This window comes from Danio rerio, chromosome 18, assembly GCF_052040795.2.
Source record: "Danio rerio strain M-AB ecotype USA chromosome 18, GRCz13ab, whole genome shotgun sequence".
Taxonomy (NCBI): domain Eukaryota; kingdom Metazoa; phylum Chordata; class Actinopteri; order Cypriniformes; family Danionidae; genus Danio; species Danio rerio.
Window position 1 is genome coordinate 30,462,931 of NC_141038.1, and position 14,749 is coordinate 30,477,679.

At 34.6% G+C, this 14,749-nt stretch overlaps 1 protein-coding gene across 1 annotated transcript in view; it reads left to right on the plus strand.

Annotated features, from left to right (window-relative positions):
* The window catches only part of spon1a (spondin 1a), a 316,060-nt gene extending 301,554 nt beyond the window's left edge, over positions 1 to 14,506 (plus strand). The window contains 5 exon segments of the mRNA NM_131515.1: positions 1,555 to 1,725; positions 6,955 to 7,122; positions 7,586 to 7,750; positions 10,766 to 11,032; positions 13,794 to 14,506. Coding sequence (NP_571590.1) covers positions 1,555 to 1,725; positions 6,955 to 7,122; positions 7,586 to 7,750; positions 10,766 to 11,032; positions 13,794 to 13,957 — 935 coding nt within the window. The 3' untranslated portion in view covers positions 13,958 to 14,506.
* The last annotated feature ends 243 nt before the right edge of the window (positions 14,507 to 14,749 follow it).

A 14,749-nucleotide genomic window follows, 5' to 3' on the forward strand; every position in this document is an offset into this window, starting at 1 on the left:
ATACCTGGTTTGAGGTCATACCATGACAACTTATAATTTAACAGTTGGCTAACCTTTACCCACTGTTTTTATGCTCTCCATGAGTTTTATTGATCAGACATCTTGGGGCACTCTGCAGTGTACAGAACTTTTTATTTATTTATTTTTTTTTTTTTTTATGTCCTAAAGCAATGATAACTGGACATTTTTATCACATGACATAATCTTACATCATTACTGGTGAGACTAAATCTCACTTCTCTACAGGCACTGAAATTGATTTCTACTCAGAGACATTAAAAGGTCAAAGTGACTTCGATAGAGTTTGTAGTGTCAGTGGGGAAATCAATAAAGAACATTGCTCATTGGTATTAAAACAAAAAGTAAAGCACAAGATGTGAAAGCATTTATGTGTAAAGTAGGATATAAGAAGTGACTAATAAAGTAAACAAAGTATTTAGTATGTACATGTTAAGCAAGCTGTTGTAAAATTTGAGAAACTGTAAGCATTCAAGCGAAATAACAATAAATAAATAAATAAATAAATACATAAATAAATAAATAATAATAATAATATTAATAATAATAATAATAATAATAATAATAATAATAATAATAATGGTAATAATATAATTCATAACTAATAATAATAAACAAAAAAAGTGTATGGACAGTGTCCTTCTGTCTGTAACACTCTATTCTAACTGGTCAGTCACAACATTCCAAGTTATGTTATTTCGAGATAGCAACTATTGATTAACATTAGCTCATCCAGGAACTTCGAATCATCTTGATTGTCAGAGAATACTTTAAGATCCATGTACATATATCCACGTATATATTTATCTATGGTTTATGACTACTGATTTATGACATTGTTTATGACACCATGTTTTATGACATGGATTATGTTTTAATTTTTTGGTGGCATCTTGTAATAACACACAGGTGAGTGAGCGCTGTTCAGCTGTTTTAATTTCTTTCAACAATACATTTAACTAAATAATTAATAAACTACTATGCCTCAGAATGATGCATGATAAACCCATTGTATTTTTATTTTATTTATTTATTTATTCTTTGCAGAATAAAGGCCTTCAGTCTCATTCAACAGCTGATAATCCTGTCAAGCTTTATTCTGCGATTAAAAGCTTATGGATGTACTTTATTTCTAATTGATTGATGTTCTACATTAACTTTAGATAAGATTGGGCCATTTTAATGTTTATGTTACAACAAGTTATGAAAAAAAATAGATTAATTTAAGAAAACATTATAATTTCCACATTTCATGCTTTGAAAAATTTAAGGTGGTAATATATTTTGTGCTAGATGCTAGAATTTTGTTCTATTAAAGTTGTAAACCAATGTGTAATTCACTTTGTCACTTTTTCAGGCACAGATTCACCTAAACCTACTGTTACATTTTATTGATTGATTGATTGATTATTCATTCATTTATTCCTTCATTCATTCATTCATTTATTTATTAGGCAGAGCAGGAGGTTGAATATGTGTGTCGAGGGGCTTGGTAAACAAAGATATGAATAAAAAACTGGCCCTTGATTTTTACAGATTCTTCCACATGCATGATGTCAGAATGGATCACGTGGTCCCCATGCAGTGTTTCGTGTGGCTCAGGCTTGCGTTCAAGAGAGCGATATGTAAAGCAATTTCCTGATGATGGCTTTGCTTGCACTCACCCCACTGAAGAGACAGAACCCTGCACTGTAAATGAGGAATGTTGTGAGTATTCTTTACTCTTTATATACCATCAACACCCCCTAAAACCACCAAAAATAAATAAATAAATAAATAAATAAATAAATAAATAAATAAATAAATAAATAAATAAAAATACAGATAAAAAATTGCTTGGTTTATATATTTACTGCTGTATACAGAGATTTCCTTATGTCATTTTATTGATTCATTAGATTTAATCAGAAATGTCACTCAGTTTCATGATTTCTAAACACTTTACAAGGGGTAACTTTATTTCTTTATTCTACATCCCCTAATTCCAATCCAAACCTGAATCCATCTAATACTACCTAATATGTAGCTAATATTTTTTTGTTAATTGTTTGGTAATATCATTAGTTGTGACATAACATAGTGTTCCCTAATATTGTTTAATAAATGTCAATTAAATGTTTATTTATAACATTTTATTTAAATATATTAACAAGGCAATAAACAATAGATCTATTACAATACCTGTTCATCTTATTTCTTGTTAACTAAAGTTAACAAACACAACTTTAGATTTTAACAATGTATTAATAAACTAATGAACATACACTCATCGGTCACTTTATTAGGTACACCATACTAGTACCTGGTTGGACCCCATTTTGCCATCAGAACTGCCTTAATCCTACGTGGCATAGATTTAACAATGTACCAAAAATATTCCTCCAAGATTTTGGTCAATATTGACACGATAACATCACGCAGTTGCTGCAGATTTGTTGACTGCACATCCATGATGCGAATGTCCTGATCCAACACATCCCAAAGGTGCTTTATTGGATTAAGTTGTAGTGACTGTGTAGGCCATTTGAGTACAGTGAACTCATTGTCATGTTCAAGTAACCAGTCTAAGATTATTCAAGCTTTATGACATGGCGCGTTATACTGCTGGAAGTAGACACCAGAGGATAGGTACACTGTAGTCATAAAGAGATGGATATGGTCAGCAACAATACACAGGTAGGCTGTGGGGTTGACAAAATGCTCAATTAGTACTAACGGGCTCAAAGTGTGTCAAGAAAATATCCCCCACACCATTATACAACCACCCCTCAGCCTGAACCAATGATAAAAGGCAAGATGGATCCATGCTTTCATGTTGTCGATGCCAAATGCTGACCCTACCATCCGAATGTCGCAGCACAAATCAAGACTCATCAGACCAGGCAACATTTTTTCAATCTGTTGTTCAATTTTGGTGAGCCTGTTCAAACTGTAGCCTCAATTTTCAGTTCTTAGCTGACAGGAGTGGCACCCGGTGTGGTCTTCTGCTGCTGTAGCCCATCTGCATCAAGGTTCCATGTGTTGTGCATTTAGAGATGCTCTTCCTGCATACTTTGGTTGTAATGAGGGGTAGTTTGAGATACTGACGACTTTCAGCTCGAACCAGTCTGACCTCTGGCATCAACAAAAGCATTTGTGCCCACAGATCTTTCGCTCAATGAATGATCTCAATCTTTCGGACCATTTCGGACCTCTGTAAACCCTAGAGAGGGTTGTGCGAGAAAATCCCAGTAGATCAGCAGTTTCTGAAATACTCAGACCAGCCTGTCTGGCACCAAGAACCATGGCATGTCTACATGCCTAAATGCATTGAGCTGCTGCAATGTGATTGATTGATTAGAAAATTGCGTTAACAAGCAGTTGGATAAATAAAGTGGCTGGTGAGTAATGAGGCATTGTTTATTCTTAATTCATGTTAGTAAATACATTAACTAACATCAGCGAATGAGCTGTTATTGAAAAGTGTAACTATTAATTAATAGATGAGGAATTAATTACATGTATTCACTTTATGATTAGGGTTAGAATGTGGATTTAGGGTTAATTACATGAAATTATACAAATTTAAGTCTAATTACTATAGCAAGTTAATGGAACATGTAACAAGAACACATTAAGGTTCTCATGAAATCGTGTAACTATTCAATGTACTTTATACAATAATTGCCATCAAATTTAAGGATAGTATTGGGAAGGTTACTTAAAAATGTCATAATTTACAGATTACCCTATTTAACATGAGTGAACCATTAAAATGTTTTCATTGAAGTAACTTGGCTGATTATATGTGGTTACATTTTGATAATATTTCCACATTTCTAATGATTGTTGTAAACCTTAAATTAATGCTGGTCAATTGGTGCTTTTTGAAAATACAGTTGCTGCATCACAATTCACATTCTTAAACTACACACTAAAAGTATGTACTTTTTGAGAAGAAAAAGTATATGTATTTGAATGTGTAAAAGAAGAGTTTGCAAGCTTTGGGGCATACAACTTCCTTGTTACCAGATCGTTACATTACTTAGTTATGAGCTCTTACAATCATACACACATCATCCACATTTCTTTCATATTTAATTTCCTACCTTACTGGAGAACCAGCAGCAGGATAACCTGCCATTCTTGAGTCTTTTATGCAGAGAAATGTCCTCAGGTTATTGGGTAATTATGCATTCAGACTTTAATGTTCAAACATGTCTCTATATAAGTTCAGCATTGTTGTTGTAGATAAAATATAACATAGAAAATGTGATTTAAATATGTTCAAGTGGACTAGATCTTGATTAACCATCATTCAAACATCTTCAAAGCCTCTATACTTGACGGTTAGATTAAATTTTCCTCCATGTGGTTCTAATCAAATTCTAATCAAATTCTCGTACAACGCGCAATGTATTGTTGACAATATTAGCGGTATGGACAGTTTTAAATTTAAAATTATACCACAAATAGTAAACATCTTGGTTAGGTTTAGGGAAGGAGGTGGTGGGAAGATTGGTCGGTCGATCAGTTAGTCAGTCAGTCGACAGCGGCCTCTGGTGGATTCATGCAAGATGAACAGGAATGGAGAGAAACTTGAGATCAGAAAAAAGCTTACACAGTGGCCTCTGGGGGATTAGCGAAAACAGAAACTGCAAAAAAAACTTACCTTTTGGTATGTATTTGGCGCTCTCCAGAAATGGCTACATTTTCAGAATGTAAAAGTTGTACATTTCAGATTTCCCCTTGCTTTCTTGTTTTTTGTTTGTTTGTTTGTTTGTTTGTTTGTTTGTTTTTAGTGGCTAATACAGATTTAAAATTAAAACAAGATTAAGTTATACATCATATTTGATACTTTTTCTTCATCTCTAATGACTTAAATCAAACATTTAAACCAGGTATTGTTAATACAGTCCTACTCAACATTAATTACGATCAGATGTAAGATCAAAATATTATAATAATTTAACATTGAAGCAAAGCTATGGCAATATTAGATGAGCCGTGCTCTCAAGCATTCCTGTGGCTAAATACATTTAAAATCAATACATGATAAAGGTCAATAGCTTAACAAAAAAAAAAAAAAAAATGTCAGTAAACACTTGAAGAGTTCAAATGCAAAACATTGCTATCAGGCTCCTCTGATTAGATTCAGAAGCCTTATTTTATAGGTAATGATATGGTTTTTAGCTAGTAAATAAAATAGCTTCTTTTTCTTTTCAAAAATGTCACTGTAGACAATTCTTTGCATTTTAACTAAAGTAAATTTTCTTTTGCGCCAAAACCAGCTAAATCCTTGTGTGTGTGTGTGTGTGTGTGTGTGTGTGTGTGTGTGTGTGTGTGTGTGTGTGCGTGTGTGTGTGTGTGCGTGTGTGTGTGTGTGTGTGTGTGTGTGTGTGTGTGTGTGTGTGTGTGTGTGTGTGTGTGTGTGTGTGTGTGTGTGTGTGTGTGAAAATCTCTATACCTATTGAGACAAGACATTGTAATTAGTTGAAAAATCACTAAAGATGCAATTAGAAATTATTTTACCGAACATATAACACATACACAAACCACCTGGAATTCAAAATATATATATGTCAAGTAAGTGTGGTTCATTCCACTGTAATAACCCCTGATAAACCAGGGACTAAGCAAAAGGAAAATGGATGAATGAAATCTGTCAAGTACATTAATAACATTAAAATTGACATTAATTAAATCATAACATTCTGTTGTCATTTTTGATATTCGATATTTAGATTTAATGTGAGTAGAGCAATGTAAACAAGCTTGTTAGATTCAAATAATGTTGTGTAAAAACAGTGAAACATTAATAGCTTTGCATTGCCCATTCCTAAAAAAAATATATAAAATTTATTGATGTAATATACATAATGTATAGTTTTATACATTATATGTATCTTTTAAACATAGCTTGCATCAGCAAATCAAACACAAGTTGTGCCTAATGTGCAAAAAAAGTGAGGATGTCTCTCAGAAGCTGTCATTTATTTATCCTCACTATGCTCAAGTTCTTGGTCCTGGTCTCTTTTTCATGTATTGTTTATTCTTATAGCATCCATGTGGGATAAAAGAACAGTATCTTAACTTCATCTTTAGTGAAATGGAGTTGCTGTTTAATGTAGCTATAGTAAATTGGACTTATTCAGAGTAGCGCCGCTGCACAAACAAACGTTATGAATGCATGCTACACTTCCCACTGTACAGTGTGTTTTCTTATTCTTATAATGCTGAGAGTTTTTAGGTAAGGGACGTTTTCATTTGCCATTCACTGACAGTCGGACAGGCTCATGCAGTTCATCAATCTTTGTCTTTTAAATTGGAAGCAGAATAAAACAGCCTCCTCATAAAGCCAGCGAATCAGTGCACTAATACATTGAGAACATATGATTCAGTTTGCATCTTCTGATTGGTTCTTGGGATAAAGCGGCTTTTGCTGTCAAAGGCAAGTGGCGTTTAGAGAGTTTTCCAAACAAACTACTATTTCTGAATGCGCTGACGCTGCGTACTACATGCCTAAAGCATTCACTCAATGTCATTAGCTCATTTTTGGTGGAAGTGGCGCTTTAACGGCTTTTGCATCTGAACCCTTCACTTCTTATAAAACAAGCATCGTGAACATCATTTCTGCAAAGCAATAATTTAATAATATTTAATATATCAAAGTTTTTTTTTTTTATATATCCCACTGTACCTCCCTTTTTATTAAAAAAAGTAACTTATTTAATTGTAAATTATCAGTAACTGTGGCAAATTAAAGTTGCATGGAACTAGTTACCCTCTAAATCTGACTAAGGAAGTCATTTAAACTGTTGCAGCATCTTACTGTATTAAACTAATCAGCTAAACCCTCGTTGCTCAGTTTAATATGCGGCTAATTTGTTTTGAAACAAAGAGAACTGATTATAGTTCCTCCCACACTGATGTATGTGTATGTTTCTGCTGGTGCAGCTCCGAGCAGCTGTCTGGTTACAGAATGGGGTGAATGGGATGCATGCAGCGCCACCTGTGGGCTTGGCATGAAAAGACGAGAGCGAATGGTGAAAATGCCTCCATCTGATGGCTCCATTTGTGGGGCTGAAGTGGTGGAAGTGGAGAAGTGTATGATGCCAGAATGCCGTAAGTGCACTCACATGCCCATTCCCACATTAAAATATGCAAATCCATGACTGCAGCCAGTTTACCATATTCATAAAACATTAATAGATTCCCACACATTACATGTCAGTGAATGTTTATGTGGCCATTAACATATTCATGCACATGGCCACCTTAAACTGTCCACATTTGCATTTTACATACAAACATACCACATATTGAAATAAAAAACTTCAACATATTCAAATCTATAACTCACAAAATATCCTTGCAGAAATAGCATAACTACATAAGAATGAAAACAGCATACAGGTTTCTAAATAAATATACAACACACATAAGCATTCATAATACTAGTAATCACACAATAGATGCTCACATTAGTATAAAATACAGAATACAAACCCACATTTATGTGTACACATTTTATTAATATTTTGTATTACATATATCATTTTGATTTATTTGCTTAATTATTTTACAGATACAATCCCGTGTTTACTGTCCCCGTGGTCAGACTGGAGTGATTGCAGTGTAACGTGTGGTAAAGGCACACGGGTACGTCAGCGGATGCTTAAATCAGCAGTGGAGTTGGGAGAATGCAATGAGGATCTGGAGCAGATGGAGAAATGCATGTTGCCAGAATGTCGTGAGTTTATTTTGCATACACATACAACATTAAAGCCACACAGTGAAAAGCTTCCTAAGGCCTCCTAAGTTTTTAGACTTCTTCATATGTTTTACATGTCATGTTAAAGCCTTATGATCAGTGTTATTAGTTAGTTAGTTAGTTAGTTAGTTAGTTAGTTAGCTTACCTCACTTATTGGTTAAGTAATCACTTAGTCACTTAGTTAGTTAGTTAGTTAGTTAGTTAGTCAGCTTACTTTACTTATTGTTTAAATAATCACTTGGTGGTCCCTGTAGAGCAATAACATTGAAAGCCCAATCCCCATTTCCATCAATTCCTTGTTGGTTAGAACATTTTTGCCGTGGTTCGCATGTGTCAAATTCTAAAAGTAAACTTTTGCATATATATATATATATATATAATTTTTAATAATAATAATAATAAAATGGGGTGATACAGTGACACAGTAAGTAAATAAGTAAGTAGTGCTGTCGCCGGGGTTTCCTTTGGGTGCTCTGGTTTCTCGCACAGTCCAAAGACATGCGGTACATGTGAATTGGGTAAGCTAAATTGTCCGCAGTGTATGAGTGTGAATGAGTGTGTATGGATGTTTCCCAGAGATGGGTTGCAGCTAGAAGTGCATTCGCTGCGTTAAACATGTGCTGGATAATATGGCGGTTCATTTCGCTGTGGCGACCCCGGATTAATAAAGGGACTAAGCCGAAAAGAAAATGAATGAATGAATAGTAATAATAATCGTCATCATCATTAATATTTTTTATATTATTATTATTATTATTATTATTATTATAAATGTATGATTTTTTTAATTTCCTCATAAAATTAAAAATTTAATTTAATTTCTTAATAAACAGCCTATTTATTTATTTATTTATTTATTTTTTTATTTAAATGATTTATACAGTATATAAGATTAGAATATGTGGTAGCTGTAAGTGATTTTATGTTTTAGAATAGAATATGTAATGTTCTCAATAATATTTGTAAAGGAAACATTTGCTCTTTATATCCCATTTACATTTCAAATAATATGGAATTCAAGTGCATGTTTTTACTAAAACTAATATTGATTTTTATTTTAATATTGATTATTTTTTTAATGCCTGTGTGTGTAAAACAATGTTATTTGCACAAAAAAAAGTATGGGGTTCTTCTCTAAAGAAGTTGTTACTCCACCCCGTTTAGAGCATCATTTTGAGCATTATAACTAACATGGTTCAAACAATGAATCTGCTACAGAGAAACTATGGGTTTTAAGAAACACTCTCCATTACATCGTTCTTTTCCGAAATGATGCATCGTACCATGATAGTTCAGTCCCGAGTTACAGCGTTGTTTGGGAAACTCGCAACAGCCCAGTGTGAGAACTGTAAGTATATGTGACCATCTGTTTGAAACCCTGGCTAAAGTCGCATAATCTATTTCTGAGAAAAAGAGTGTCAAAGCTGTATAGTCATACGAAACAGACAAAAATATGCTATTTCTGTTTATAATAAATTATAGATTAATTATCAAGGCTTTGATATTTTGATCTAGATTTTGTTTTGTAGCACATAGTGACAATAATCATGGTTCAGTTAAACATAAGCTTTCTTCTAATTGGATTTTCTCAAAAGGATGATTTTCTCAAATAAGTCTGAGACTCTGAAATGAAACAAATTGTGGAAATGACCTAACTCAGTCAATAATAAAAACAGTAAAGTTGTGTTTACACAGAATATTTTTACATTGTTTATATAGGTTTTATGTTAAAAAAAAATAAAAAAAAAGCACAGACAAAACAACATTAGCTGGGTTTTCACACATATGTTCTTGCTAATGGGTTCCTGTCAGGAGACTAATAGCTGCATTTTGAACTAATTGCAAGTCTAGAGTTTGACATCATCCTACTTGACACTTTCACTATCCCACATACTAAATTTCTTACAGCGAACGTAAACAATCTATAACGTTGCACATAGCTCGCCTCAACAAGAAAACTAGGAAGAAAAAAGAAAACATTTTTGACATTTCCCCCGAGCCATTTGAATTGTCGAATGGATTGCGTCATCAAATTGAGAGCTCCTATTGGTTCTTGGATTGATGCTCATCGCAGCTGTTGTCACACTGCAGGAAAGTGTCTGAAATCATCTGACACTGCTAGAACTTCATCAGAGAAAAAATCTGACGGGGACTTAGCTGCTGTCTGTGAACATGTCAAACCAACAATCATAGACCACAGATTTTAGCCTAGGATTTTAGGGATATTTTAGGATTTCACAAATAACTTAAGAAGGAAAATTATGTTATTAATTACTCACTTTCATGTCGTTTCCATCCTCTATGACTTTTATTCATCAACACAAATAAAAATGTGTACAAATAATCAATGTATATAAATAAAAAACCGACAAAACGTTAGAAAAATTTACTAACAGCACGCCATAAACAAAATACTCAATATACATGCATGCATGAATACATGCATATACACAAACAAATTGATTGATTGATGGATTGATTGGTTGATTGATTGATTGAAGCCCTTCCAGCTTCAACCCAACACTGGGAAACACCCATACTCTCTTGCATTCACATACATACACTATAGCCATTTCCCAGAGATGGGTTGCGGCTGGAAGGGCATCCGCTGCGTAAAAACTTGCTGGATAAGTTGGCGGTTCATTCCGCTGAGGCGACCCTGGATTAATAAAGGGACTAAGCCGACAAGAAAATGAATGAATGAATGAATGACACTATGGCCAATTTAGCTTATTCAACTTACATATAGTGCATGTCTTTGGGCTTTGGGCTTTGGGGAGAACATGCAAACTCCACACAGAAATGCCAACTGACCCAGTCGGGACTCGAACCAGCGACCAGCGAATTTTTTGCTGTGAGGCGATCGTGCTATACCCACTGCACCATGAGATGCCTATGACACCTATGATATGTTGTTATATTTATCTACTTTAATAAAGTCTCTTTTCTGTATAAAACAAAGTATTTTTTCTTCTCTGTCTTTCTCTCTCTAGCAATGGACTGTATAATGTCAGAGTGGTCTGAATGGTCCGAGTGCAGCAAGTCCTGTGGAAAGGGTCACTTGCTCCGTACACGCATGATCACTCTGGAGCCTCAGTTTGGAGGAGATCCATGCCCTGAGGTCACACAAAGAAAAACGTGCAAGATAAAGAAGTGTAATCAAGGGGCTGGAAACAACGATGAGAGGAAGAGACGCAAAGAAGACCGCAAGAAGAGGAGGAACAAACAGGCAGGAGAAGAAACTGCAGATGAGCTTGCAGGTTAAAATCTTTTCTTTTAAAGGGTTTCTCTGACCAAAAACTAACCATTACACATACATGATTAACAGAAATGCACAATCATAGCAACAGTCTTATTTGATTAACTGGTTTATTGAATTTAATGTGCGGAGCTCACTTTGCTGACACAAAAGTTAACAAATTGTACCTCAATAAACCTTTTTTAACACTTTATACCAACTGCACACTATGAATCATTTATTAAGCATTAGCAAATAGTTCATTAATCATTTGTCAAGCATTAACTTTACATTAACAGACATTAGTAAGCAGATTATAACTGCAGCTACAATAGTTGTATTCTTGACTTAAAAGCTCATGTATATTCTGCTTAATGACAAAATTTTTATACTTTGTTAATGGTAATTTTTTTTACTACTAAGTTAAGAATTACATTATTTGTTACATTATTTATAAAATAGTTATTTATGCATAGCTGGTGTTTTTTCAAGATCATTCCGAATGAGTAAGTAAATGATTAATAAACTATTTAAATTAGCATATATATTAGAGCTGAAGATCTTTGCCCGAACTTGATTGGTTCGGGTGGGTTTGTGTTTAATTTCTATCATTTTAGAGGAGGTCGGGTCGGGCTTGGTTTGCACAGTAAATGAAGAGTCATGTGATGCATTTCGATTAGCCTGAGAAAGGCTAATCAAATTGTTTGTTACAACATTAAAATCCATCCATGCACAGGTGAAACAAATGATGACGGAGAAGTCAAAAAGAGCAAATTTTGACTGCGGTCAGGCCAGCCGCTAGTTTAGAAAGAACGGTCATTCTATCCGCCAAGGTATTTCGGCGATCACTCATACACTGCGTATTGGGGTGGAGGGCAATGTATGTACAGCAAGCTTACAGGGAAGATGACGAGGTCACTCGCTACACTGAAACTACTATCATGGAAAATGTAATGGATGTTCCTGGCTGATAGAGGTTGAAAACATTATTCTACCCAAAACTGGCAAAATTAGCCAGATCAGATCTTTGTTTCTTGGCCTGTAGCAGCAGCAGTGAAAGGTGTTCAGTGCTGCTGGAAACACCATCCTGAGCACAGGACTGCGCAAAACGCCATTTACAGTAGATTAAAAAATGTTCCTCCACTAAAACACATAGCCTAATCTTGGTGAGTAAAGAGTTATTAAAGTATAAAAAATATGAATTAAACCATAAATGTATAATGTAGACAGAGTATACAGGCTAATGTTGGCATTAGGCTTTTCTTTTAATATTCAGCTTCACCGTCGCCTTAAGGTTAGTTTGTGAAGAGAAGTGGTAAAACAAATCCCGCAGAGTCTTTATCTTAATTTCTTTATTATATAATATTCGTTATTATATACAGTCTAGGCTCTTAAACATTTAACTTTATTATTATTTATAAAGACATAAAACATTTTATGTGTTACTCCATCCTGGAGCAGACATCCATTAGAAAATCTGCATGTTTAATCTGCTCACCACCAATGAAAAAAACAGAATGATAATAATTGCAAAATTTGTCCCATGTTCATAAGGCTTTATTTAACATCTGATAATCCTGTTGGGCTTTATTCTGCAAGAGCAACCAAATAAATATTCTATACATTATCTTTTATATAGAGTAAAGTCTGATTCATACTTCTGTGTCAAGCACACACGTATGGTTTGGCGCAGCCTCCGTGCGGTCGCATAGCCCTAGACTTCTAACACGACTGTCGGAATATGACCCCTTGTGGTAGTCGCACAGAATATTCTGTTTTGTCATGCACCATGGGAAGCTGATTCTCTCTGTGGTTTTCAAAATAAAGGTGTGCAAAAGCAAGAGCTTTTTATTCTCTGTGCGTTCACCATGGTTGAATAAATGAATGATTGAATAATACTATAAATTCATCATAGACTGCTAAAAGTTTTGGATTTAATGTGGAGACACATAATAATATTTTTTTATTACTTAATTATGAATATAATTATTTTTTGAATAATTTTTTTATGATTCCAAAAATAACAGAAAACTCGCATTTCTCATCTTGTGCGCATGAACCTGCTTTGACAACACTGGAAAACATCAAATCTGTTCGGAGTTCGAATATTTTAACAGATCCATGGCTCAAATCGGATCTTCCGCATATGGAGATGATTGGAACTCCACGCAGCTCCCAGACTACTCTCCATTGTAAATGAATGACTTCCAGTCTGTTGCTTGTCATTTTTTGTATGCTGTGGAAAGGCGGCTTTAAAAAAAATCTAACTACACATTACAATGAGGCATAGCACAAGCTCTGATTAGTCGGCTTAGTAGCTGTGACAAGTGTGGGCAGTGCTGAAGCCACAAGCCTGATGGATCCATTGTTGGAGCACTTGTCAAGTCTCATGAAGGAGCTCCAGATGGAATTTTTGTTTTGTGTTTACCTTATGATTAAAGTTGTTGCATGTTTGCATGTGCATGCTTATGAATGATCGAGTTTTAGCTACTTGTACAATAAGGTAGTGATCGGAGAAACAAAACACACATGAAGAAACTCAATACAGAGGAATATAGCATAACCTACTGCCAGCTAGCATTTTGGAAGTGTCATTGCAGAGCAACATAAACAGCATGCAGAAGTTTAAATGCCTGACTATGAGCAAGGCATACGCCGAGAGTCACGACAATCGAAATATAATCCAGCCTTAACATCTCTACAATATCAATTTAACTGTATAGAATTATGATTCATTTTACTGCCACTAACATCAGTTATATTGTCTAAACTTGTTCCTTTAGGATGCAAAATGAAGTCGTGGTCTGGATGGACTGACTGTACCAAGTTATGCGGGGGAGGCATCCAGGAGCGGCTCATGACGGCCAAGAAGAGATTTAAGAACGCACAACTAACAAGCTGTAAAGACCGAAAGGAGATTCGTGCCTGCAATGTCCATCCCTGCTAGGGCTGTACTGCATGGGCTTGATGGACGCGACCCAATCTAAATTATGAACAGACTATGACGCACTGTTTTGCAGTAATTTAAAGCACTATGTCCGGTGGTTGGAAAGCTGCAACAGCTAGTCTGTTATTTTTACTTTTATTTTATAGAATTTATAGTGACCCAGGCCTGTAAATGGGTGGGAAAGGAAGGGGGAAGATGCTTAGAGTTGCAATGTGCTGTACAAATTCAGATGTATTAATATGCATTAATATTTGAGAATAACAGCCCTTTGAAAAGCTTTGAAGAGGGGAGTTACTTTTGAAGATTGATTTTTCACAAGCAGGACCGTGGCATATTAAACATTAATGTGTTTTGACAGGAAATGCAAAACAAATTTCTCCTTTTATACTCTGTGATCCAAACAAACACACACACACACACATTCTGAAACTATAATTTCCTCAAAAGGAATGACATTTGCAAAAGCAAGGTCACAAGAGTCAAAGACTTCAAAGACTTATCTACTTTCTTTTTTTATTTAAGACATGAACAGGTCAGAGAAAACAAAACAAAACAAAAAAAAAACCTGATGTTTACATTCACTCTCTAATCAAATAATCAGAAGAACTACATTTAGATGCATGCAAACTACCTATTTAAGAGATTTGGAATGCAATTAAAAATTACCATATATGTCCAGGGTTTTATTGGTGTACTGTATATTGAGCCTGGTTTTGTTTGCACATAGTATACATTTACTAAAAAATATATATTCTTTTTTGTACATTTGGATAGATATTAGAATGTATGGTA